Genomic DNA, 25818 nt, shown 5'->3' on the forward strand with positions numbered 1-25818 from the left:
GCGAGAACAAAGAGCCTTTTTTAAAAATATATATATTTTGGGCTGCCATCTTTTCTTGACTCATCCTTCAAAACCAATGCCTTGTACGACTATTATGTAAATAATTAATTCTGTACCTCAGTACCTCACTCCCAAGTCCCTTACTTAGTAAAATCGATCCGTATCAAATTCCCTGAACCAAAAAAAAAAAAAAGCAAAAAAAAAAAGAAAAAGCACGAGTCATAATCTTAATTGTTTATTTCCAGCATAATTATGATATTGGTACATGTACGTTACTGGAAGTTCAAAGAAAATTCCAAGGAAAACTTCATTGTTCACCATCCTTTGACAGGTTTCCACGTCCCGAGGACTTTGTCTCCAGAATGGACGTAAAACACCGGATGATTGGCTGCTGTGGCGCATGCCTGGTGATATAAAAAAGCAAACTTATTATCACAATATAATGTAATGTACTAGAAACTTATTACAGAGAGCCACTCTTTATTCATTGATCAGTTATAAAATGATATTATAAAGCAAAAATATTCTTCATCATTGAATTACCGAAAAGTATATATTTTTTTAAAGAAGTATAATTCCAATGTTATTTGTTACAACTGTTTTGATTGGACAAAAAATAAAGCTGAACAATAGTTTACACATCAATAAATCCGAAAACGCGATGTATTCATACACGCCTGAAAACAAATAACGTAGTGCGGGGAAACTATTAAAAATTTTGCAATTGTTAATACAATGAATTGGAATTATAAGAATCAAACATTCTTTTTGAAGAATTTATCGATGTGTAAATTCGGGACAATTTACTCACAAACTTAACATAAAAGTGCTTCGCACTTTTATTCAGTTTGTGAGTAAAATGTCCGGAGTTTACACATCGATAAATTCTTCAAAAAGAATGTTTAATCCTATAGTAAGTAAAATTTAATCACATTATAAAGATAATCGGAAAAATTCTAAAGATGTGTAAGAATATGCACATACACACACACACACACACAGAGAGAGAGAGAGAGAGAGAGAGAGAGAGAGAGAGAGAGAGATTGTGAGAACTTATGTTCATCCTTTTTTATGTATAATACGCACTTATGCAATAAGATTTGTTCGTATCAAATCGATATCAATCGTATTTCGCGACCCGCGATACCCTCCTGTATTCTCAAACAAGAGGCCCATGGGTCATATCGCTCATACGAGTCACCTTGGCCCTGCTCTTGTTCAGCTATTATGATTTTTAAAAGATTATTTGCAATCTTTATTCCCATGAACAATATGGTGGTCTTAACCTAGCCCCATAGGGTCAGGACATAACCATGATACAGGATCACAGGGTAAGATATCATGGTATGAAACGCAAGGTATTGTACAAGGAATCTATATACAAAGTATTCCCTTAAACAGTTCAGAAGATATTGCCTGTTAACTTTTCTTCACAGTAGATTAAAATCCAAGTTAAAAGGTCACAAGCCAAAAACACTGGTACTGAAAGGAAGGTCTTGTCCCAAGGAATACAAACATGAAATATGAAAGATATATCACTCATCGTTTGAAAGTTATCAGCAAAGTTAAAGTTTCCGTTAAATTTTGAAATTGGGATCAATCTCTAAAGTCAAACATCATGGCATTAAATTGCCATAACCAATCTATATACAAAATGTGAAAGCCATATCTTTTAAAGTTCCTGAGATATTGCTTATGTTAAGTTTCCTTAAAAGTAGGTCAAACTAAAAGGTCAAGGTCACAAGATCAGAAAACAAAAAACCACAAGAAATGTCTTATTACAAGGAATACACAAATGAAATATTGGAGTAATATCACTCACCATTCAAAAGCTATGAGCAAGGTTCAAGTTTCAGACAGACAGGACAAAAACAGTATACATCCCTACCAGACTTTAGTCACGGGGGCATAAAAAACTTGAAACAACACAACTTAGAGGATAGTGTGACCCTGCTAACCTCGAAAAGAATTTGTATTCATTAATTTCCTGTGTATTCCCATATCTGAAGATGATTGCATATTAATATCACTAATAATGACCTTGGTGTTCTTGAGGGGGAAAATTTAAAAGATAAAACTTTGATTTCCTGTTGTTATTCAATCTTATTCCCGTTTTAAGGTGTTTAAAGATATTTCCTGTTTATTTCATACATGTGGTGTATATTGCAAGTGAGATAAAGCCTAGCTTTATCACACACCCGTTTGATAAAACACTTCCGGTCCGAACTACTTTTGACACTGTCCCCTCTTGGATGACATATTTTCTGTGTTTATGCATATCGACGCATGAAATATAGCATATAACTTGTTATTCTGTATGTATTTAGAATTTCTTTTATAGCAAAATTAAAATGATATTGCCCCCACTGACATATAATGCAGGTTACCGACCATAAAAAATGTCAACCAGATCAATAACTATGTTAAACTAAGCCTACTAAATATTACGATAAGAAAACAAAGAGATGTCCACACTATTATCATCAACAAGGAATCAACCGCCTACTAGACAGGTCTAATTGAAAGTACCTCGACAAGTTGCGGTACCAAGCATTCACAATCTTTGGAGCCATATTAAATACATGTAATAAATCTCAACAGCTTTAGGCACCCTACTTACTAAAGTGCCTCAGGATTTCTTCTCGCCCTAAGATCCAAAGAAACCACTTGAATAAAATCCAAATACGCAAACACTTCTACTTTTCATTGTAAATTGTTGAACATTCTAATTACGCTGCATTAAAACATTGTTTTCATTGATCGTTGTCACACATGTTTATTTCAAAAAGACGGCGACATCAAACTTTTATCAGAAGGTCAGGCCTACGTCAAAAAATAAATACTAGGTCAATAATTCTTATTTTGTTGGAATGGCAAAACCATTATTAATTATAATATATAATCCCTTCTACAAGAATTTTCATCCATGGTTTCTTTTATAGAAATTCCCTTTGTAATATACATGAATCGATTATAAGCGCACTGTTTTTTCCCGGAAGATTAATAAGTACGACGCCTGAGCCACGGATTCAAAACAAATTTAATCATCTGTTTCTACCACACTGGGAATCATCTCAAAATTAAGCGAAAAGTAAACGTATAAGATAAATAGAACATCTATAACTGCGTATTTTGATTTATCCAACTCGTTGATATGGTGTATTTATTCGCTCAGCAAGCCTAAATACCAAAACATGCAATATAGATATCCTCTCTATATAAGCCCCCCCCCCCCCCCCCCCCCCACGCTACCCCCGGGGACAACAACAATTTTAACACTTTCATATCAATATGAGTAATCTTGGCTTGTATTTGAATTTTCTAAAAGTAGGCCATAGGTCAATGCTAAGGTCACTAGGTCAAATGTTTTGGTGTCATTGGAAAGGTCTTGCCACAAGAAATACACATACCAAATATGGAAGAAGATTTACTTTTTATGGTGTAAAAGATATGACCAAGGTTAAACATTTTTACCACAGACAGAGACAGATAGACGGACAAACCAAAAACTATGTGCTCCCGAGTCTTCGATTCCGGGGGCATAAAAAGGTATTCGGGTAGTATCGGATAGTATCGATACAGCTGAGATGCATGCACTCCAGAAATGAAACGTACGTGATACGGGTAGATGAACAGCATGGAATCCAGAGGATAGGCACGGCAGTCTATATCTCCACTCTTGACGGAAACACAGCCATGTTCTTGGGTTACACGTTGCAATCTACATGGAAGTGATCAATTCATTTTATTTTATGAATTTAATCACAAGATATGTCAATGCTTCTATCAAACACCTTACCTTTGGCTCAGGTGAGCCAAAATAAATGAAATGACGAGGGGAAGAAACACAAAAAGTAGTCTAAAATCTATTGTCATGATAAATTCAAAATTTTTAAAAAAACCCCACGAAATTGGACTTCAAAATTTAACAATACGCCCCTGTAAACTTGGGCCCGTACCTTAATTCCGGGTGATCTTGGAACACCGCAATTCCGTTCGGAAGATTGCTGCTTAATCCGTCATGGCTGAGGGACACAAAGCCACTGTCCGTTACGATTTGATTGATTTCTGGTTTGTGGCTTATAACTCGAGTGGCCACGCGAACAGCGATGTCGTCCATTGTACAGGAACCAGTGCCGCACTGCTGGGTATCTGCAATTAAAGCTTACTGTGTGACTAGATTGTATAACATGGAACTGTCTTCCGAATTGTGGAAAATAAAACAAATACGCCATCAATTAGGAAAATCATCGCTGCAGTGAATTTTGCCACGACAATCCAATAAATTTTAAGCTTAGAGCACAAAAACGAGTATTGAACTGAGTGGGGGTAATTTTTCAAAGATGGCGACTTTCGTCCTTTATATTGATATATTACTTGTAGGGTGTGTAATTTAAACGACGTATTAATTACCAAAACGTGTCGACATCTTTATCAAAACGATTTCAAAGGTGATTTTAATGAGGATTCGTATTTTTATTCTCCATAATCCGGAAGATAAGTCCCTGTGGATTGTATAACACAAGAATAAAGAAAAAATTAAACATATATGTAGCTGATGAAAATTAGGATGACGCACTGCATGAAAATCAACCATCTACTGCTAGGCGTTTCTCCACAACACAACTTTCAAGATTATATTTGTATACGTCCATAGCATGTTTACAGATAATGCTAAATTGTTGAGGTACCATAGAATACATAGTTGCCAGGATGTACTTCGGTGAGATTGGCCATGGAGTCGTCGATTACCGAGCAGGAAGGGGTATCTCCCAGACCCACCGAATCTACTGCAATTCCGGCTTGTCGGATTCTACAAAGATAGCGTTATTTGTCAAATGGAATGGAAAAAGCCTTTTATAGATGCCTCAAGGTTTAATATACAATTTCTTTGGAACCACACATAGCCGATTTAGACAGATTATACTGTATATGCTCTTTGTTGCTCTAAATGTACCTATCACACACGCCCATGACTCTTTGGGTGTCGAGTTTGGCCTGACCCCTCAAGGCAGTCTCAGAGGTCTTGGTGTAAGCCACAGCGGAATGAGAGTAGATACCTTTGAATTCCACGTTCTGGGCCTGTGATGCTAACCTGGCTAACTCGATCACTCTTTCGCTGTCCCACGGGACACCAGCTGAAATAAGTTGTTACTATTTCCGTGATAATGTTACTGTTTCCTAGATATAGTACTGTAATTTAGAAAGATTTGTGCTAATTCGCATGATACCAGAGCTAATAAGCTACATGTATTAAATCTTGCATAACCTTAATCGATAACACCAAAATAATGGTATTTTACGTAAATATAAAAATGAAATTAGCATATTCATGAAAAGATCACTGACTTCTGCAGCCCCCGATATCTACTTCCAGGAACACTGTCCATTTTTTGTTTTCCAGAGGGGTCCTCTCTAACGAATAAAATGACTCTTCGTTTTCAAACAGCAGATGGAATTGAGTGCACCTCTCTTGCAGCTTCTTGCACCTAAAGTAATAAATATCTAAATCACAGAAGATATAGTTTGTAGTTTAACTCCTACTCAGAACGAGCGATCGGAGTAGGGCACGCCTCGGAGTAGCCTAGGGGTTAGCGCACTCGCTGTAAAAATAGCAGACCAGGTTTCAATTTCGCATCCAGGCGCTGCGTCAAACCCAATGCATCTAATACAGGCAGTGACTGTCATGTCACCAAGCATCCCGCATTAGAAGTACAAGTCACTTGTATTACGGTTTTAACCTTAACAAACAGTGCCCGTGTCAGGATGACACGATTAAGAGCCTTTACTACTACTGTTTATTCCCACATAACCGTCCCGTAGGTCCTCAGCACCTCTTCCGTAAAAGCCGAAGCCGTGTGTCACAGCATGTGTGGCACGATCAAGATCCCTACCTGCTCAAAGACCGTAAGCGCCGAATATAAGCCTAAATTTTTACAGCCCTTCATCGGCAATGATGACGTCTCCATACGAGGGCTGTTCGATATGTTATGTGTATTGTACCCCAGCGCGATAACGCTTTGCACGATTTCGTGTATGATGATACTCTTGAATAACTCTATTCAATACCTTTCCAACGGTATAAACACGAGCCTTCAGCTCCACATAGTTTTAAACTTATAGTCATTTCAATAGAGCCAGTCGTTGACAACTGTTGTAAAAATGGTTAGGAAACGGGTTGAGAGTATTGAAGAAAGAGCTTATATAAAAGTTCGCACAAAACTCGGTCATTCGGTAATGCAGATATTTACTGAATTGGGGGAAGTTTATCGGTCTGATAAGGTATCTTATGAGACAGTTCGTAGGTGGAGAAAGAAATTTCTGACTAGCACAGAGTCCGTCAAAGATGCAGCAAAATCTGGCCGACCTGTGACTGTAACAGGCAAGGCAAATGTCTCAAAAGTCAGGGAAATAATTGAAAATGATGGCAGATACACGATTCGCGATATTGCCAAAGCTGTTGGCATATCGCTATCGGGGGTGCATTTCCTTTTGAAGCGTATTTTGAAAGTACGAAAGATTTCTGCCAGATGGATACCGCATATATTGACAGATGACCAAACGGGTATGAGAACAAACCGCTAAGCAATTGCTTAAAATGTTTCCCAAATTCAATCAAAGACAATTTGCAAACATTGTTACTGGTGACGAAACATGGTTCATTATTTCGAACCAGTAAGAAAAATTGGAAACAAAATATGGCTAACTAAACACGGTAGAAGGCCTGTAGTTGCCAACAGAACCATAAGCACAAAGAAGGTTCTTTATTGCATATTCTTCTCATGTGATGGTATAGCTGTACAAATTTCGGTGCCCAAGGGCAAAAATGTTACAGGTCGGTATTACCGAGATGTTATACTGAAAAAGCTCAAGATATATTATCATAAACGACGCCCTGTGTCAGGATTTAGGCATGTTCGTCTACTTCATGATAACGCTCCATCACATACATCTGAGCTTGTGAAACAATTTTTGAACTCGGGGAAGGTTATCGTCTTGCCACACCCACCATACTCTCCAGATCTAGCCCCATGCGACTTTTTCCTTTTTCCAAAACTCAAAAAGTTCTTATCTGGTCGTCGTTACAAGTCCCGACAAGCAATTGGCTCAGCCATCCGTCAGTGCCTCAGAGGTCTACCTAAATCAGCGTACCGTGACGCATTTCAGAAATAGATTCAGAGATTGAAATTATGTATTTCAAACTGCGGATAATACTTTGAAGGGATGTAATGTTCATTTCACTATTTGAGTCGAATGCTTTTGAGATATCGTACAATACACATTACATATCGAACAGCCCTCGTATGCGTGAAAAATTCTCGAGCGGGACTTTCAACAATATGCAACCAACCAGCCCATATAGCCAATGTTTTGAGAGATCCTAGTCCTACAGACAACATATTGAAAGATCTTATTCCCATATAGATAATATTTTGATTTTTACGCTTGAGTGATCAGCAGCTGTCATGACCTCTTTTTATCCTGCCTTTGATAAAAATATTGAATTTTCATTGGCTGTTACCAATACTATATACATGTAAAACGATATTATGCCCCTTACTAACCTAATGTAGCGGACAGTACAGAGGGAACTTATACTGCCTCGCTAGGGAGCTAGCTTTTCCAGTGATGTGGTAGAGTCCCTACCAGGTATCTTGATCACGCAAGTTAAGCAGCTGCTAGCGTGATCGAGTTATGTCTACGAGAACAACTGAATTCATTTTTGGTTTTATCCCGTTGTTGCTGGTTAATGTTGCAAACATTTTTTGATTGTGATACATTTGATAAAGTATCTCAAGAATACATATACATGTACATGTACATTATTTATTTCGTTTTATTCTACCACGGTTACTGCAAAGATCAAAGGAATCGCGGTCATTATTCTGTGATATACCTTCATACATAAGAACTGATTATGAGAAAAATTTATACTTATCTCGCTTGCACTTCGTATTTTGATAATGCATCAATAAAGTGGATGACTGATAATTCAAATTCATAATCATAAAAATCAACCAGTAATGTTGTAGAACAAATTCATTAATGACTGTTCAAAAAACATTTGTCATTCAGTTTAAATCAATCGTCTGCATTCCGAGTGCGATACACATATGAACATGGCAATGCACAGACAAGTTTTTCTTGAACTATGTATTCAAAGCAATTATTGATATAATCCGTTAACATCAAACTAAATACTTTTAAATAGATTTAGAATAGCCGTACCATCTCACCTTTTTCGCCAGTAACCCCCCCCCCCCCCAAAAAAAAACCCAAACCAAAACAAAAAAAACCCCAAAAAACAAACAAACAAACAAAAAACCAACCAACAATGTAGGCCGTTTTGGAAGTTGCAATGACGTCACAGTGAACTAATTCCTAGCTATATAGGAATACGATATGCTGTGTATTTATGAGCCATAGTAGAATAGAAATAAAGTTCTTGTTTTCGGGGATGTTGCAGGATAAACTCCCTGGTCTCGGCTTTTATGTTTCAAAACATTTTGAGACATCGGAGTTTATCCTGCAACATACACGAAAACACGCCGTTTTTACATTTATTCCTATTTAAAGATATCTAAAGTTTATGAGGTATCTTATATCCTTTGTTAGATATCTCTTACATGTATAAAAGATATGAGATATTAGAAATTTTTCTTTATAAGATATCTTATAAAACATATAGGATATTTCATACACGTTATAAGATATCTTATATATTTTATAAGATATCTTATAAAGAAAAATAAAGATATATCATAAATGATTTTTTATAAGATATCTATCATAACTTTTATAAGATATCTTTAAAACTTTTATAGGATATTCTATAGGATATTTTATAAAAGAAAGTTTATAAGATATCTCATATATTGTATAAGATATCTCATAAACTTCTTGTTTAATATACAAGATATCTTATAAAGTTTGTAAGACATCTTATATACTTTATGAGATATCTTATAAACTATAAATTATATGAGATATCTTATAAAACATAAGATATTTTATAAACATTCTTTTATAAGATATCTTATAAAAGTTATAAGATATAAAAATTATAAGATATTTCATAAAGGTTATGAGATATCTTATAAAGATTCATTTATGAGATATCTTAAAAATATATAAGACATCTTATAAAGTTTATGAAATATCTTATAAAACATATAAGATATCTTATATATATAGTAAGATATCTTATAAAAATAATTTTATAAGATGTCTTCTATCTTTTATAAAATATCTCATAAGCTTTATGAGATATCTTGTTTAATATATAAGACATCTTATAAACTTTATGAGATATCTTATATAGTTTACAAGATATCTTATATATTTTATGAGATGTCTTATAAACTGTAAATTATATGAGATATCCTTTAAAAATCTATAAGGTATATTACTAAAAAGTAAAGATATCTCATAAATTATATATTAAGATATCTTGATAGAGGAATAAATATGAAGATGACTTGCCATAAATATGCCTTTGATCATTGTGTACGTAAAATCAGCGACAGGATAAATTCGTTATGTAGACACTTAGAGGGATATTATGGAAATGTATGGGGTCCTTAAAAAAAAAAACCCACCATATTGAACTCGGCGTAAAATATGATTTTTTTTTTCAAGGACCCCATATATTTCCGTATTACCCTACGTGTCTACAAAACTAATTATATCAACAAAGATTGAATTTTTCAAGAGGATTATGACGGGAAAATATTTGAAGTGAGATCGTGTGGCTGAAAACATGAATTCTAGATTCATCGATGGCAGAATTTTTCATAGAATACCATCTCCATCGGACACTGGGTTTTTTCCAGGCCCCTTGGGTCAATGCTTGGACTTGTTGGTGCATATGCTGTCATATCAATTTGAAGATCGGCGCATATTTTGTGAATTGGTATTGAAAGAGTTAATGTTTAGCTCATCTTTATTCTAGGTCAAGGTCAATAAGGTCATGGGTAAATTAATCAAAATTATCCAATTAATATGGCTGTTATGTCTTAAAATGATTACAATATATTGTGTATGTCACTTTTTAAGGTTATAAGGACTTCATTGGAAATAAGCCATGTGACTTTAATGGGTACACCTTGGTATAGGTATATACATTATACACCCACTGTACTTCTAATATCAAATAGCTGAAACAGTTTTATTTTACCTTTAAGGATGATAACACACAATGTATTGTGCAGTTATTTTAGAAAATGTCTTGTTTTAAATGTACATGTATGTTTCTCTGTGATATTTTTATATATTTGTTAATTCCTGAATAAGTAAACAAAGGGGATGTACTTTGGCCTTAATTAAAACCTGGAAATTTGACGTTGATCATTACCTGGGAATTTCACGTTAATTATTATCTGACTTTGATTATTACCTGGAAATTTGACGTTGATCATTACCTGGGAATTTCACGTTAATTATTATCTAGAATTTGACTTTGATTATTACCTGGAAATTTGACGTTGATCATTACCTGGGAATTTTACGTTAATTATTATCTAGAATTTGACTTTGATTGTTACCTGGAATTTGACTTTAATTATTACCTAGAATTTCACGTTAGGCTAGTGTGTCACTCATGTTCACGGAAACATGAGCATATCAGACCGATTCTCATATCGCTTCACTGGTTACCTGTGACATATCAAACGAAATATAAAATCCTATTGTATACTTTCGAGGCTCTATATGGATTAGCTCTAGCATATATCCAGGAATTAGTTCAAGTCTACCATCCTCAGCGAACATTTCAGACTGCGCAGAGTATATCTCTTGCATTTTCTTTTTTATTATTAGTATTTTTTTTGTGTGTGTATGCTCTTCACGATTAATTAAGACGACTCTGTTATTATTTATTGTACCTCATATACCACCGATGGATGGTGTGAGTGAAAATAAATGAACTTGAACTTGCATTCGTTATACCTTATAAAACCACGCGTTCGTACTAAACTGTATGGCGAAAGGCGGTTTGATGTTTCTTCATCAACTTTATGGAACTGCCTCCCGTTGGATCTTCGTGTCGAAGATTCATTAGCTGTTTTTAAAAACAATCTTAAGGTAACTCCATACTCGCAGTTTTATCTGATACAAGTTTGAAAAATGTATTTATTTTCATTCATTAGAGTTAAAACTAACAAATTATCAAATAAAATACATATGTCATCACACTTTTTAAGATAAGAGCCGTACATAAACAGAATCATATATCACCGTCAGAAAATTGCAATTTTCCTTGAACAGCATTATCAAAATTTCATACAAACTGGTTATGACGATATAGTAGCATTCATAACAATTTCATGAAGCTGTATCTTCACAAAAATATACAAAATGTCTGTAAAAATAAAGGAAATCATCGCATAATAGACTTGATAAAGAAATCAATAGAAACAGAGGTATTGCCCTTGGATTCAATAATTTAAAACGTATCGTTGATTATTCATCTATAACTTAGACTTTTAAAATAGTTTATTTTTAACAAGATTTTTTGCAATAACTATCGGAAAAGACTCCAACAAAATTTATGTTCCTATCACGCATAAATGTAAATAAATCATTGATTTTGCAAAATCTGATGACATCACAGAAGGGTGGAATTACTTTAAAACGTATCTTTTTAAACTTGCATATAATCTGTAATTCGGTATTTATGTATAGTTATTATTATTTTTAAAACCCTCAACTTTAGTATTATTTCATGCCTTTTTCTATGTAATTATTGTTCTTTGTTTTTCTTGTTTTACATTTAAAGCGCTCTAGGGTAATTGTTTTAGTTAGATAAAGCGCATCATAAATGTATACTAATAAATAATAATAATGATTAATTATTACCTGGAAATTTGACATTGGTTGTTACCTGGTAATTTGACGTTAATTATTTCCTGGTAATTAGACATTGATTATTACCTGAGAATTTGGTGTTGATTTCGTTACCTGGGAATTTGTGATGGAATGACAGGTTTGCCGTAAATGATGTCATCAAATCCGCCAGCTGCGAAAAATTCCGCTTCGGCTAGAGTGGAGACAACAATTTTTCTGCGTGTTCCGTCAGTCATCAGATCACCACCTTCTCTATAAGGGAATGTGTATTCATAAACTAATGTTCAGATCTAAATAAAATCCACCACCAAAATCCGCTTTTTTCGTCGTTTTAAAAAAGGTGTAGCATGTAGACAACAAGAGGCCCATGGGCCACATCGCTCACCTGAGTCACCTTGGCCCATATCTGAAGACTTTCCATATATATTTGCATGTAAAACCTTAGTCCCTATTATGGCCCAAACTAACCTTTGCAAACTTGAATCTACACTATGTTAGAAAGCTTTCATGTAAATGTTAACTTCTTTGGCCCAATGGTTCTTGAGAAGAAGATTTTTAAAGCTTTTTCCTATATTTGTATGTAAAACTTTGACCCCCCCCCCACTTCTGGCCCATCCTACCCCCTGGGGGCCATGATTTGAACAAACTTGAATCTACACTATGTCAGAAAGTTTTCTGGTAAATATCAGCTTTTCTGACTCGGTGGTTATTGAGAAAAAGATTTTAACTATATATTTGTATGTAAAACTTTGATCCCCCTTGTGGCCCCATCCTACCCCCGGGGGCCATGATTTGAACAAACTTGAATCTGCACTATGTCAGAAAGTTTTCAGGTAAAATCAGCTTTTCTGGCTCAGTGGTTCTTGAGAAGAAGATTTTTCCTATATATTTGTATGTAAAACTTTGATCCCCTATTGTGGCCCCATCCAACCCCCGGAGCCCATGATTTGAACAAACTTGAATCTGCATTGTCAGGAAGCTTTCATGTAAATCTCAGCTTTTCTGGCTTAGTGGTTCTTGAGAAGAAAATTTTTAAAGTTTTTTCCTATATATTTGTATGTAAAACTTTGATCCCCCCTTGTGGCCCCATCCTACCCCCGGGGACTATAATTTGAACAAACTTGAATCTGCACTATGTCAGAAAGTTTTCATGTAAAAATCAGCTTTTCTGGCTTAGTGGTTCTTGAGAAGAAGATTTTTAAACATTTTTCCTATATATTTGTATGTAAAACTTTGATCCCCTATTGTGGCCCCATCCAACCCCCGGGGTCCATGATTTGAACAAACTTGAATCTGCATTATGTCAGGAAGCGTTCATGTAAATCTCAGCTTTTCTGGTTAAGTGGTTCTTGAGAAGAAGATTTTCCCTATATATTTGTGTGCAAAACTTTTATCCCCCCTTGGGGCCCCATCCTATCCACGGGGGCCATGATTTGAACAAACTTGAATCTGCACTATGTCAGAAAGTTTTCATGTAAAAATCAGCTTTTCTGACTCAGTGGTTCTTGAGAAGATTTTTAAAGATTTTAATTTCCTATATATTTGTATGTAAAACTTTGATCCCCTATTGTGGCCCCATCCAACCCCCGGAGTCCATGATTTGAACAAACGTGAATCTGTATTATGTCAGGAAGCTTTCATGTAAATCTCAGCTTTTCTGGTTTAGTGGTTCTTGAGAAGAAGATTTTTAAAGTTTTTCCCTATATATTTGTGTGTAAAACTTTGATCCCCCCTTGGGGCCCCATCTTATCCCCGGGGGTCATGATTTGAGCAAACTTGAATCTGCACTATGTCAGAAAGTTTTCATGTAAAAATCAGCTTTTCTGACTCAGTGGTTCTTGAAAAGAAGATTTTTAAAGATTTTTCCTATATATTTGTATGTAAAACTTTGATCCCCTATTGTGGCCCTATCCAACCCCCGGAGCCCATGATTTGAACAAACTTGAATCTGCATTATGTCAGAAAGCTTTCATGTAAATCTCAGCTTTTCTGGCTCAGTGGTTCTTGAGAAGAAGATTTTTAATTTTTTTCCCTATATATTTGTGTGTAAAACTTTGATCCCCCCTTGGGGCCCCATCTTATCCCCGGGGGCCATGATTTGAACAAACTTGAATCTGCACTATGTCAGAAAGTTTTCATGTAAAAATCAGCTTTTCTGGCTCAGTGGTTCTTGAGAAGAAGATTTTAAAAGATTTTTGCTACATGTGACGCATAAATCGTATTGCGGAATTTTATCGCGAACTGCGCGCCGTAATTGATTGAGAGTTATTTATAGAGTTCTGTCCTTGCGAATCATTTTGTTTGAGATTAAAAAATATGCAAAATTATGTATTTAAGTTTCAGATACAATTTAATATTAGTATTTTGTGTTTATAACAATAGTCCAGGTAATTAAGAAATTTATAAATTATGTTTGATTACTTGGAATATTTAAACCGGTTTGTCGGCTTATTTATAACTCACTCACTATATGTGCACGCTCTTCATTCTGACGCCGCCCTTCACACAGTTCACTGGGTGTTCGAATAGAGTTCGGGGTAACACATTTTTAATATTGGTAAGCAAATTATAAAATGTTTTGATATTTTATTTTGGATAAATATTATCAGTATCAATACAATTCTACGATAGTAACATTTAGCATTTTATTAATTTCATAAATATGCTAACGTTCATTTATAGTTATAACAATTCTAATGCGTTATAGCAGTGGAATATTTCTTTAGTAATTTCGACAATGAGTTTATACAATTTTTTTTTATTATTCACAATAGAATACCTCTTTGTTCCGGTGAGACGGGTTTAATTGGGTGTGGCACTACCATACAATTGGGGTATGTTGTTGATGTATTTGTGTTTATTTTTTCCATAATATTCATGACAATGTCTTTGTTGACTGATTATTTGATATGTTGTATATTTTTGGAAAGAAACAATATTTATTGTGTTTTATTTCTTTTCCTTGTAATAGCTCATTGCCAATTTGTATATATAATAAAAATAGTGACATTGAACCAAAATCTTTGTCATCTATATATTTGTATGTAAAACTTTGATCCCCTATTGTGGCCCCATCCAACCCCCAGGGCCCATGATTTGAACAAACTTGAATCTGCATTATGTCAGGAAGCTTTCTTGTAAATCTCAGCTTTTCTGGCTTAGTGGTTCTTGAGAAGAAGATTTTTAAAGTTTTTCCCTATATATTTGTATGTAAAACTTTGATCCCCCCTTGTGGCCCCATCCTACCACCGGGGGCCATGATTTGAACAAACTTGAATCTGCAATATGTCAGCAAGCCTTCAGGTAAATTTCAGCTTTTCTGACCCAATGGTTCTTGAGAAGATTTTTAAATGACCCCACCCTATTTTTGCATTTTTGTGATTATCTCCCCTTGGAAAGGGACATGGCCCTTCATTTGAACAAACTTGAAAATCTTTCACCCAAGGATGCTTTTGGCCATGTTTGGTTGAAATTGGCCCAGTGCTTCTGAAGAAGTCGAAAATGTGAAAAGTTTAACAGACAGACGGACAGACGACGGACAAAAAGCGATCAGAAAAGCTCACTTGAGCTTTCAGCTCAGGTGAGCTAATAAAAAAGTACTTATTTTAATGTACACATGATACACCAGTGACCTTTTTTAAAACGACGAAAAAAGCGGATTTTGGTGATTTTATTATACATAATTTATTATTCGGACACAAATAATGCAAAACTTCAATTTATTATTCGGGAACAAATAATACAAAACTTTAATATCTGACTACCGAGCCCCTGTGCCAAAAATGGGTCTCTCGCTGCGTAGCGAGTATTCCTAAGCTCCCCAATCTAGTCGACAGATTGACAAACACTATAGATACGGCAGTATGCTGATAGCAGTTAAGGTATTCCATGTATAATGAAAGGATAATGAACAATTTTGAAGGATTTAGATCAACATAAATGTTTATTGTTAAATAATGATGAAAGTGAAGCAGATGAAATTCACATGACTGGTAAATGATTAGAAGCTGACCTTTTTGCACTTAAGACTTTTTGGAAGAGTTGTCTGCCCTTTGTAAAAATAAGACAAATCTAATTTTCTAAAAATGTGTGTGGTCAATGATTAATTTTATTTCATATTTTCATTAAATGAAAGTATATGTAACTTTCTACCAAGAGATTTGTATGAAAATATATTTTCTTTTTAAAATATTGTAATAAAACATGCTTTCCCCATATACTTCAATGTTAAATTCTAGGTGAAATAAATCAAGCAGTAAACAAAATTTTGAAAATTCCTATGGTGGACAGATTATTTTTATTTGATGAACCCTTCAAAATGATACCATGATTACAAAAATTCCACCATCCATTTATTAGATATGAAATATGGTCATTATACATGTACATTGAATACCTTAAATTGTATTATTGAATACATCGTGGAATCAGTCGGGCTGCATTGCTTACATAGTTTTGTGGGTTTTCATATGAGGCCGCAGTTCCACTCCTATCTTTTTGTAGCGTGTTATCATTCTAGAGCAGTTTCTTTTGACCCTGTCGATATCGACCAGAAGACATGGCGTCGGGAGATCTTTTATGCTTGTCGGTAATTCTTCGGATTCCATCTTTAAAGTAAAACGAAATGGAATAGACTCTGCTGCTATCACAAATGCAATGAAAAAGAAAACGAAATTGATCCCGTTATTAAACACACGAAATTTCTGTTTTGGATTGTTAGAACACTTTAAATGACTTAAGTTTATTTACCTGTGTCGGTATACTCAGTAGGTCAAGCGTGATGGTTTATCTTTGTATTCTGACGAGAGGTACAAGAGGTTGGGGAATTATTTTGTCATTTACAGCTGAGGTACAAAAGAGGGTTGGGAATTATTTTGTCGTTTACAGCTGAGGTACAAAAGAGGGTTGGATTATTTTGTCATTAAATATATGAGGTACAAGAGAGGGTTGGGAATTTGTTGTCGTTTACATTTGAGGTATATGAGAGGGTTGGAAATTATTTTGTCATTTACAGCTGAGAGGTTGTGGATTATTTTTATCATTTTAAATATAGATCACTTTATAACATACACAAACTGGAACGGGTTGTATAAATATTTAATGAATTATCAAACCGTCATTAAACGTGATAACACAAAATTAACACCGACCCCTGGCCAAACCAGAGGTGGGACCAGGTGCCATTAAATTCCTTTGTGTGAAGTATTTAATGATTTCATTAAGGACACTTGGTACAAAGAAATGGATGTATGGGTCAATTGAGAAATCATGCGAATATTTCACATTCCATGCGGTAAATTGTACATACACTGAAGAAAAAGGTCATTTTACTCCAACATAAATTTAGTTTTCATTTTCATAATTTTTTTCTTCAAGAAGTCTGCTTCTGAAGTATCGTTAAACCTTCTTAAAAATCGTTCGAGGGCATCATTAATTGTTCATTAAATAAGACGAATGACCTAAATATATATATATATATATATATATATATATATATATATATATATAAGACGTCAGGCAGCATTCGACCCAGTGATAGCTTGTATTTGCAAAAGTATGTAACCCTTTAACTATAAATCAGACTGTTTGCATGGAGACCTTTTCGAATTTTGGGGCAAAAACCAAAAATTTGTAAAAATAATAGCTGAAAACTGAAAAAAAAAACCTCTTCAAGTCCGATACAGATGTCATTGACATTTGCAAACAAGTATTATGTGAACTTATGTAACCCTTTGATTGACAAGATGTTTGACATAAATATACTACTCAAAATTTGATAAGGATCACTAGGTTATATGTGTGTAATTTACCACTATCATAACAACAGACATAAATTTGACTCAGAAACGTGCTTACTCAGGTTATGAATGAAAATTCATAAACGGCATGAACTTTTATCAATACGGAATGCTTGAAAGCTGATAACAACACCAAAAGGCATTTCATTACAAAAAGTTAACAGCAAACCAGAGAAAGAATTACACAGTTTTTGGGGATAGTCCATCATTACACTTAGTCGATGAAGTGTCAATACCGGGTATGGCCTCCCCTTGCATCAATGACGGCTTGACAACGTCGAGCCATGCTGTCAATAAGCACCCGGATGTTTCCAATGGGAAGGTTGTTCCACTCTTCCACGAGGGCGTTTCCGAGCTCTGCCAAAGTCGTGTGTTGTGCTCTACGGCGTGAAAGGGCAACCTACAGCATGTTCCATAATGCTCAATCGGGTTCAAGTCCGGCGAGCGCGCTGACCAGTCCATACGGATAATTATCTCCTGCTGAAGGTACTGCTCCACCACTCTGGCGCGATGAGGACGGGCGTTATCATCCATCAGGATGAACTCAAGGCCAACAGCACCAGCGTAGGGTCTGACGTAAACATCGAGGATTTCATCCCGGTACCGCACCCCCGTCATTGTTCCTCTCTCCAGGACATGAAGATCTGTTCTTCCATCCCTGCTCATTCCACCCCAGATCATGATGGAACCACCACCATAACGGTCATATTAACTGATGTTGGCATCATGGAAACGTTCACGTTGTCGTCGCCACACTCGGTGCCTCCTGTCTGTAAAGTCCAAACAATACCTGGACTCATCGGTGAACAGAACTTGAACCCAATCGTTCTGTGTCCAAGTGACATGATATTCAGCCCAGTCCAATCGCTCCCGCTGGTGTCGAACAGTCAGAGGGACTCGAACACATGACCTTCTCGAGTTGAGAACTGCATTGTGAAGCTGATTCCGTATCGTCTGAGTGGACACATTCACCCCCGAGGCGTTCAGGAGGTCGTTACGTAGGCTGGTTGCTGTCCAGAAGGGATGGCGTCGTGCCTGAAGAGCCACAAAATGGTCTTGGCGTTGGGTTGTCGACCTATGACGACCACCCCCCATGTCGGTGTGCTGCTGTACCAAAAGTTTGCTGTCGGTTCCAGGCCCTGCTTACAACGCTCTGGCTGACGTTTAGTGCATTTGCAACGTCACGTTGTGAATAGCTAGGGTCAAGCATTCCAATACATCTGCCCAGTTGTTCTGTCGTCAGGGGACGCCTTACACGTTGAGGGGGCATTGTGTTGATAAACGTAGTGTAAACACTCAAGTGAGTTTGATAGAAAGAATCAGACACCGATGCCTGAGTGAAAATCGTGCAATGGTAGCAAAAGCATAAACTGTGATGAGAAACGCATTTCCCATGGCATGAAATGCACGTGCAAGTTTGTTGAAGACGTTTTTGATTTCACTTGGACACAATATTGCCAGTTATGCAGTTATTAATTTTTTAAACAGAAAAATATCTATGATCCTTATCAAATTTTGAGTAGTATATTTGGGAACATTTACGATTTCTGGGGCTAAAACATGATTTTTTTCTTTCTTTAAAAATCGCCGAAAATGGAAAAGTTCTTCAGATCATATATATAGAATATGGACCATTGAAAACAATTACTGTTTAAAAGTATGTAACCTTTTGTGGCAAAAACATGAAATTTGTCATTAAAGTATTGTTTAAAAAATGGAAAAACTTTGAGAATCTTACAAACACAAAATGGGCATTTGCAAACATGTATTTTGCTTTAAAGAACTTAACCCCTTGTTTATATATCAATTCGTTTGACATTAAGGCGAGGCGTAAATATAAATTACTGTCGTGAATTATTTGTAAGAGATATTCTTGCATGGAATATTAATCCAGAATTTGTAATAGCATTGCAACTAGGCGTTTCAAACGCCAGCGTCTGTGAGTAACTTCTACAGTGACCTAACATGTTTAATAGTGTAATTAAGTCAGTACTTCTAGTCAGATGGTGCATAGTCATTTCAAACATGAACTGCTTAAGTAATATCCATTTGCCATTCATAGCTGAAGCACATATATCCTGAGAGTACAATTTGGCAAACCCTTTTACTCTTGAAAAACGGTGGGTTGTCTGACACGACTTGAGAGAGAAATGCAATGAGATATTCTATACACATGTATTAAGATGGTGAGGTGGCCATAGTAAGTTATTGCATGGCAATTTTGTGGCAGCTAAAAATCTGCCTTTTGGTTATCATAGCAGGTAATTTGACTTGAAAGGGCTAACGCAAATACAGATTCAATTGCTTGTTCAGTAGCAACACATGTAGAATCGGCTTTTGGAGTTTTCCCAAATTTACTACCACATTTTCTTTCTGTTTTTGATTTCAGGTTTCAAGTTTTGTAATCACTGTTATATGAGTCGTGATAAATGACAAGTATCTCTCTCTGAGCATTGTCATACCCCTGACCACGTAATTCTACACAATATTTATCAACATATATTCGGATAAAGTCAAATGCCTTTCCTTGATGTTCAAGAATTATATCATTTTTAGTTTCTGACTTGTTTTGGTCATCGGACCTAGTGTGCACGTTTCTACAGGTTGGATAAAACATCGCCCCTTTAGCAACAAAATCAATATATCGAACTTTACTTATAGTTGTCCCGTAGGGATACGGGTTAAACTGGTCCTCAGTACCCCTTGCTTGACGTAAGAGGCGACTAGATGGGGCGGTCCTTCGGATGAGACCGCAAAAACCGAGGTCCCGTTTCACAGCAGTGTGACACGATAAAAATCCCTCCCTACTCAAAGGCCATAAGCGTCGAGCAAGTTTTGCAGCCCTTCACCGGCAATGACGACGTCTCCATATGAGTGAAAAATTATCAAGCGAGACATTAAACAATATACAATTAACCAACCAACTTATTGTCTCACAGACACGGTTATTCCTTGCAGAGTTTTTTTTTTTGATGGCTTCTTCTACTGTTTTTGTCACACACTTGACCGGTTTGTGTTTTTTCCTTGTACTTGAGTTTCTTCATTACAGAACAAAAATTTATGGGCGGGAAAAAGTGCCGATTGTGAACACAGGTTTAATGAACGTCTCTTACGGTTCACTTGACTCGGCGCAACTTCGTCAATGCTCAAGTTTTACTTCAAGTAACTAATATTTGTAAATTATTATAACACCAGCGATAGAAGCCATGTTTAGTAAGGCACCATTTAAAGCTTCTAGTTAGTAAACAATCAATGTCTTTATTATACCCCCCGCAACAAGTTGTGGGGGGGGGGGGGTATACTGGAATCAGGTTGTCCGTCTGTCTGTCCGTCCGTCCGTCCGTCTGTAGACGCAATGGTTTCCGAACTCTAAAGCATTATCCTTTCCACCTACCGTCACCATATCATGTATATGGACTACCCATGGGATGAAGATGTTCCCTATCGATTTTGGGGTCAAAAGGTCAAAGGTCAAGCGCACTGGACATCGAAGTAGCAATATGGATTGCGGGCTCTAAAGCGTTATCCTTTCCACCTACAGTCACCATATCATACATATGGACTACCCATGGGATGAAGATGTTCCCTATCAATTTTGGGGTCAAAAGGTCAAAGGTCACGCGCACTGGACATCGAAGTAGCAATATGGTTTCCGGGCTCTAAAGCGTTATCCTTTCCACCTACAGTCACCATATCTTACATATGGACTACCCATGGGATGAAGATGTTCCCTATCGATTTTGGGGTCAAAAGGTCAAAGGTCACGCGCACTGGACATCGAAGTAGCAATATGGTTCGGTTTGTCATGCCATTTGTTTTTTACACTCAGAAAAGAGGTAGTTTATACCTATTACCAACACCCTTTGGGAGATTGGGGTAAGCGGGGGGTATTCTTAGTGAGCATTGCTCACAGTACCTCTTGTTATTCTTGGGACTCTGTCTTCTAATCTTTTGAAAACTGCTCCATGAAAGATTTTATGTCATTATCCTCAGTTTACATTCTATCCATAATGTATGATACATCTTTATTCTTGATGTTGATAGGAGCTTGAAACAGATTAACTTTCCAGGTATAAGTTATAAAGTTCTTTTTTTTTTTTTCTATGTGACGTCTTTAAAAGTTATATGAAAATTGAAAAGTTGTTCAATTTTACGTATGACAACACATTTATCTATTTTACAATTGTCGAATATAATTCATTAAACTAAATAATTTATATAAATTAGTTCATTGTTTATACGTCCGATTCTCAATAGTCGAAGCATTATTAATCAGGATTCCCCCATATTTGCATGTATACTCAAAAGCAAACCCATTTGCTTTCTTTTTATTGATTATATACATTAATGGGCTTCCATACATTAAATATATCGTGAGAAGACAATGATTTTTATGTTGACATTTATATTTACTAACTGAAAATTGTTTATATCATATAAAGGTGGGACCTATGGATTATAGTATCTAGAAATGAACCGTTTATCATACTGTTTATCCAGTATTGAACATCATAATAGGTACGTGTTTTGGGAATGTACATGTATTATAATTTGGTAAGACAATTAATGAAATGCATCCATGAAAATTATATTTTGTAGACATTTAAAAATGTGTACCACTTTTCATAATACACTGTGTTCTATTTTCTATACATATTTCTCACAGAAGCCCCTATCCCGTTGTTTGTGTTTACAATGTGTCGGCTTTCTTGCGGTATGGAACACGGTAACGGTCATATTGAATTTGCCAAAATTTTTATAAATTCAAATGGCCATATCTTAAAAACGCCCCAACATAAATTTGTCAAACAACCTTCATTTACCATTATTTTATACATACTTTCAAAAAATCATCGTGTAGAAAAATCCCTAGGGGGGGGGAGTAATGTGTTACTGGCCATGGTCTATCGGTTTATAGCGAGCGCAGCGAGCCAGCGCGGAGAGCTGGCTCGTACTGCGAGCTCTAATGACTAGAGCGCGGGAAATAATCCGAGCTAAATCTCAACCTCTAACAAGATTTTTTTTTTACGCCAATCCCAGAAGTCCCTCGTACAAAATGGCGGATGGTTCGATTCGTAAAATAATAATAATAAAAAATCTTTGAAGTATTACAAACCTTTCTTATCTGAAAGGAAAGGATGACAATCATATTCTTCCCCCTTTCTTTTTCTTTTTAAAATATTGTCTAAAGAAATGTAAACAGTCACGTCACAACTACCAGGCTAAGTCACAACACGCTCGTTGCATTTCCCGCTAAACTGGTTCCTACATTGGCGAGAAGAGCAAGACAGTAATCCTACGTATTGACAGTGAACCAGATCAGTTTTCCTTGTTTTCAACATAGATTTTTTGAAAATGTATTCAGATATGCTGCGCTCGCCCCAATGGTCACACCGTAATCATATTAGCGAGCGCAGCGAGCCAGCGCTCCGTACTGCGAGCTCTAATGACTAGAGCGCGGGAAATAATTCGAGCTAAATCTCAACCTCTAACAATATACAGTTATTGACGGGGTTCGAGGACAACAGCTGTTTTGTTTGACCCGAGAACGGGTCTGTTGCCCGAAGCCGTAGGCTGAGGGCAACCGATCCGTTCGAGGGTCAAACAAAACAGCTGTTTTCCGAGGACCCAGTCAATAACTGTTTTGTTATACATCTTCATTTTTAGGTTGTTTTTACTAGATGAACATGGTTTGTTGACTTTAAACAGGACAGTGTGATTGCGTACATTTATCACCGATTCCACTAGTTTAAAAGAAAACATACCCAATATCCTAATTGATAATTATATATTTCGTGTATCTGCTCTGCTTTTCATCAACTAAATTCTGTATTTCATCACCAGTCAGATCAGTGAACCTCGCCATTACGTAAACAAATCAGCAGACCCAAGAATCATGTGACTTGCGTATAGCTTTAACACGAATAAAATAAAAATAGGTAAACTTCATCTTATACAATTGATTCTAGAAAATGAACAAATAATTTTTCTATATTCTTGCTGTCCCTACTTTGAAGAATTAAATGAATTTCATCTTCCGTTGCTGTCGCAAAATGTGAATCCGCCATTTCTCTTTATCCAAACGGCACGAAAAGATAACTCGAGTTAGCGCCATATGACGTCATCGGTCAACAGTCTTTTTTAACAGTCGATTTTAACAGTTCCCGGTCCAACAGTCGCCAGAACAGTCGAAATGTTGGACATATTTTTGTAAGGAGTTATATAGGAACTGTTTTATAGGGGTATAACAATAAAAAAATTTTTGACGCCAATCCCAAAAGTCCCTCGTACAAAATGGCGGATGGTTCGATTCGTAAAATAATAATTAAAAAAAATCTTTGAAGTATTACAAACCTTTCTTATTTGAAAGGAAAGGATGAAAATCATATTCTTCCCCTTTCTTTTTAAAATATTGTCTAAAGAAATGTAAACAGTCACGTCACAACTCAATCGGATCACGCGCTCGTCTTTTTCCGTAACCGGTAAGAAGACTTGGACGTGGATCGGCGCAAGAATTGCATCAAATCGATGCATTTCTTCGGCGGAAGCGCGCCCGTGGATGAGAGTTAAAAGGCCAGAACCGAATCCCTGAATAATATGTTATTTATATTTTCACCACAGATTCAGTTTTGGTATCATTAACGTCTTATTCACTCTAATACATAACATGTAAGTGGAAATTGATAGTGATACAATACCTTAGATGTGTATAATATCTTAGATGCATTTGAAAGTTCACGTTTCAAAGTGTAACGTACGACTGTGACGTCAAAGTTACGTTTATGTATACGTAACAACCAACTCTGATGGCGTCGATCCACATACGAGGTTCATTTGCGGTTACGGAAATGGCCGAGTAGTTACGATTGGTCACAACTAGCAGGCTACCAATCTCTCACCAGAGGGCGTATTACGCTGCGCTACAACACCTCTGTCAACGTCTGAATGTCAAGATTCTTGGCAAAACTTATTTCTACCTATTGCATTATAAAGTATGATTTTACAAGTTTTAGTGTTAAGCTTAAAATCTTACAGTAAGTTCACAAAAACAACGAATTCCATGATTATTCTAGTATTATTGGATGAATGAATATTGATATAAAACCTTTTCATTCGCTCAGGTGTCTCATATTTACCAGCTTCTGCGTTTATAAAATTCAGACAAGTGTTTGATTTGCTTAGATATGATCATTACAGTTTGATATGCTAAGTTAGTTATAGTACGTTTTGATATGATTTTTAGACGTTGACAGAGGTATTAGTGGAGCGTAGCGGGAACGATAACTCTGGGTAGAGATTGGCAGGCTACGTCACAACACGCTCGTTGCATTTCCCGCTAAACTGGTTCCTACATTGGCGAGAGGAGCAAGACAGTAATCCTCAATCGGAACTCCTCGAATGTCTCGCGCACTCGACATAGATCTCGGATGTAATACGGTGGCATCCATGAGTGAATTTGATACATTGCCAATTGGCAATGCATCAAATTCACTCATGGATGCCACCGTATTACATCCGAGATCTATGTCGAGTGCGCGAGACATTCGAGGAGTTCCGATTGCAGTAATCCTACGTATTGACAGTGAACCAGATCAGTTTTCCTTGTTTTCAATATAAATTTTTTGAAAATGTATTCAGATATGCTGCGCTCGCCCCAACGGTCACACCGTAATCATAATATGTATACGGTGTGACCGTTGGACCGAGCGAATCATGTAATGGTCATTGGAGTGTCCCAAGCTGTAATCATAATTCCGTTAAGTACGGTAGATTATGATTCATTTAAAAATATAGGTTTCTAATGAAATTTTCCTTGCGCTAAAACCCCAGTAACATCTCAATATTAAAGGGGTTTATATGGGGACAACAGTTTTACAGGATCCGCCTATTCATTGAACGCGGGAAATAAAACGCAAGGCGACGTAAACTGTGCATTGTGACGTCACATTTAGCCTCCACTTTTTTCTCTTTTTCAAAGCAAACAATTATAAACAACAATAATACCTTCCGTATGCAATGAAAAAGGCCGTTATATAACTAAACAAAATTAACCAATAAATTCAAAATGGTAAAAAAGTAACCGTAATTTTATCGTATATACTTATTCAAAGAAACTCATGAACTCGTTCATCTATTAAGTCGAATTACGGTTTTATATGTAATTATTTGCTAAAAC

The 25818-nt window shown here is 36.1% G+C and overlaps 1 protein-coding gene across 3 annotated transcripts; it reads right to left on the reverse strand.

The window, feature by feature from the left end:
- Positions 1 to 222: 222 nt before the first annotated feature.
- LOC125682009 (D-serine dehydratase-like) lies at positions 223 to 16648 on the reverse strand. Of its 3 annotated transcripts, XM_048922381.2 has the most exons (9): positions 16594 to 16648; positions 16294 to 16451; positions 11959 to 12096; positions 5350 to 5489; positions 4958 to 5138; positions 4692 to 4813; positions 3960 to 4152; positions 3616 to 3721; positions 223 to 404 (listed from the first exon to the last, which is right to left on the reverse strand). In XM_048922381.2, exons 2-9 carry the CDS (start codon positions 16449 to 16451, stop codon positions 315 to 317), a joined length of 1128 nt encoding a protein of 375 aa, XP_048778338.2. In that variant the 5' UTR covers positions 16594 to 16648; the 3' UTR covers positions 223 to 314. The 3 variants fall into 3 exon arrangements, with proteins under 3 accessions (XP_048778338.2, XP_056012034.1, XP_048778339.2); XM_056156059.1 differs by lacking the exon at positions 16594 to 16648 and having other exon boundaries at positions 16294 to 16491; XM_048922382.2 differs by lacking the exon at positions 16594 to 16648 and having other exon boundaries at positions 16241 to 16375.
- Positions 16649 to 25818: the final 9170 nt, after the last annotated feature.

The sequence above is a fragment of the Ostrea edulis genome, chromosome 2 (genome assembly GCF_947568905.1).
Source record: "Ostrea edulis chromosome 2, xbOstEdul1.1, whole genome shotgun sequence".
Lineage (NCBI taxonomy): Eukaryota > Metazoa > Mollusca > Bivalvia > Ostreida > Ostreidae > Ostrea > Ostrea edulis.

Excerpts from the sequence above, each read along its gene's own strand:
- LOC125682009 (XM_048922381.2), bottom strand. The coding sequence starts at position 16,451 with ATGGAATCCGAAGAATTACCGACAAGCATAAAAGATCTCCCGACGCCA. Across the intron at positions 5,490-11,958 it reads ATTCCATCACAAATTCCCAG|GTGCAAGAAGCTGCAAGAGA; the intron begins GTAACGAAATCA and ends TTATTACTTTAG. Across the intron at positions 3,722-3,959 it reads CAAGATCACCCGGAATTAAG|ATTGCAACGTGTAACCCAAG; the intron begins GTACGGGCCCAA and ends ACTTCCATGTAG.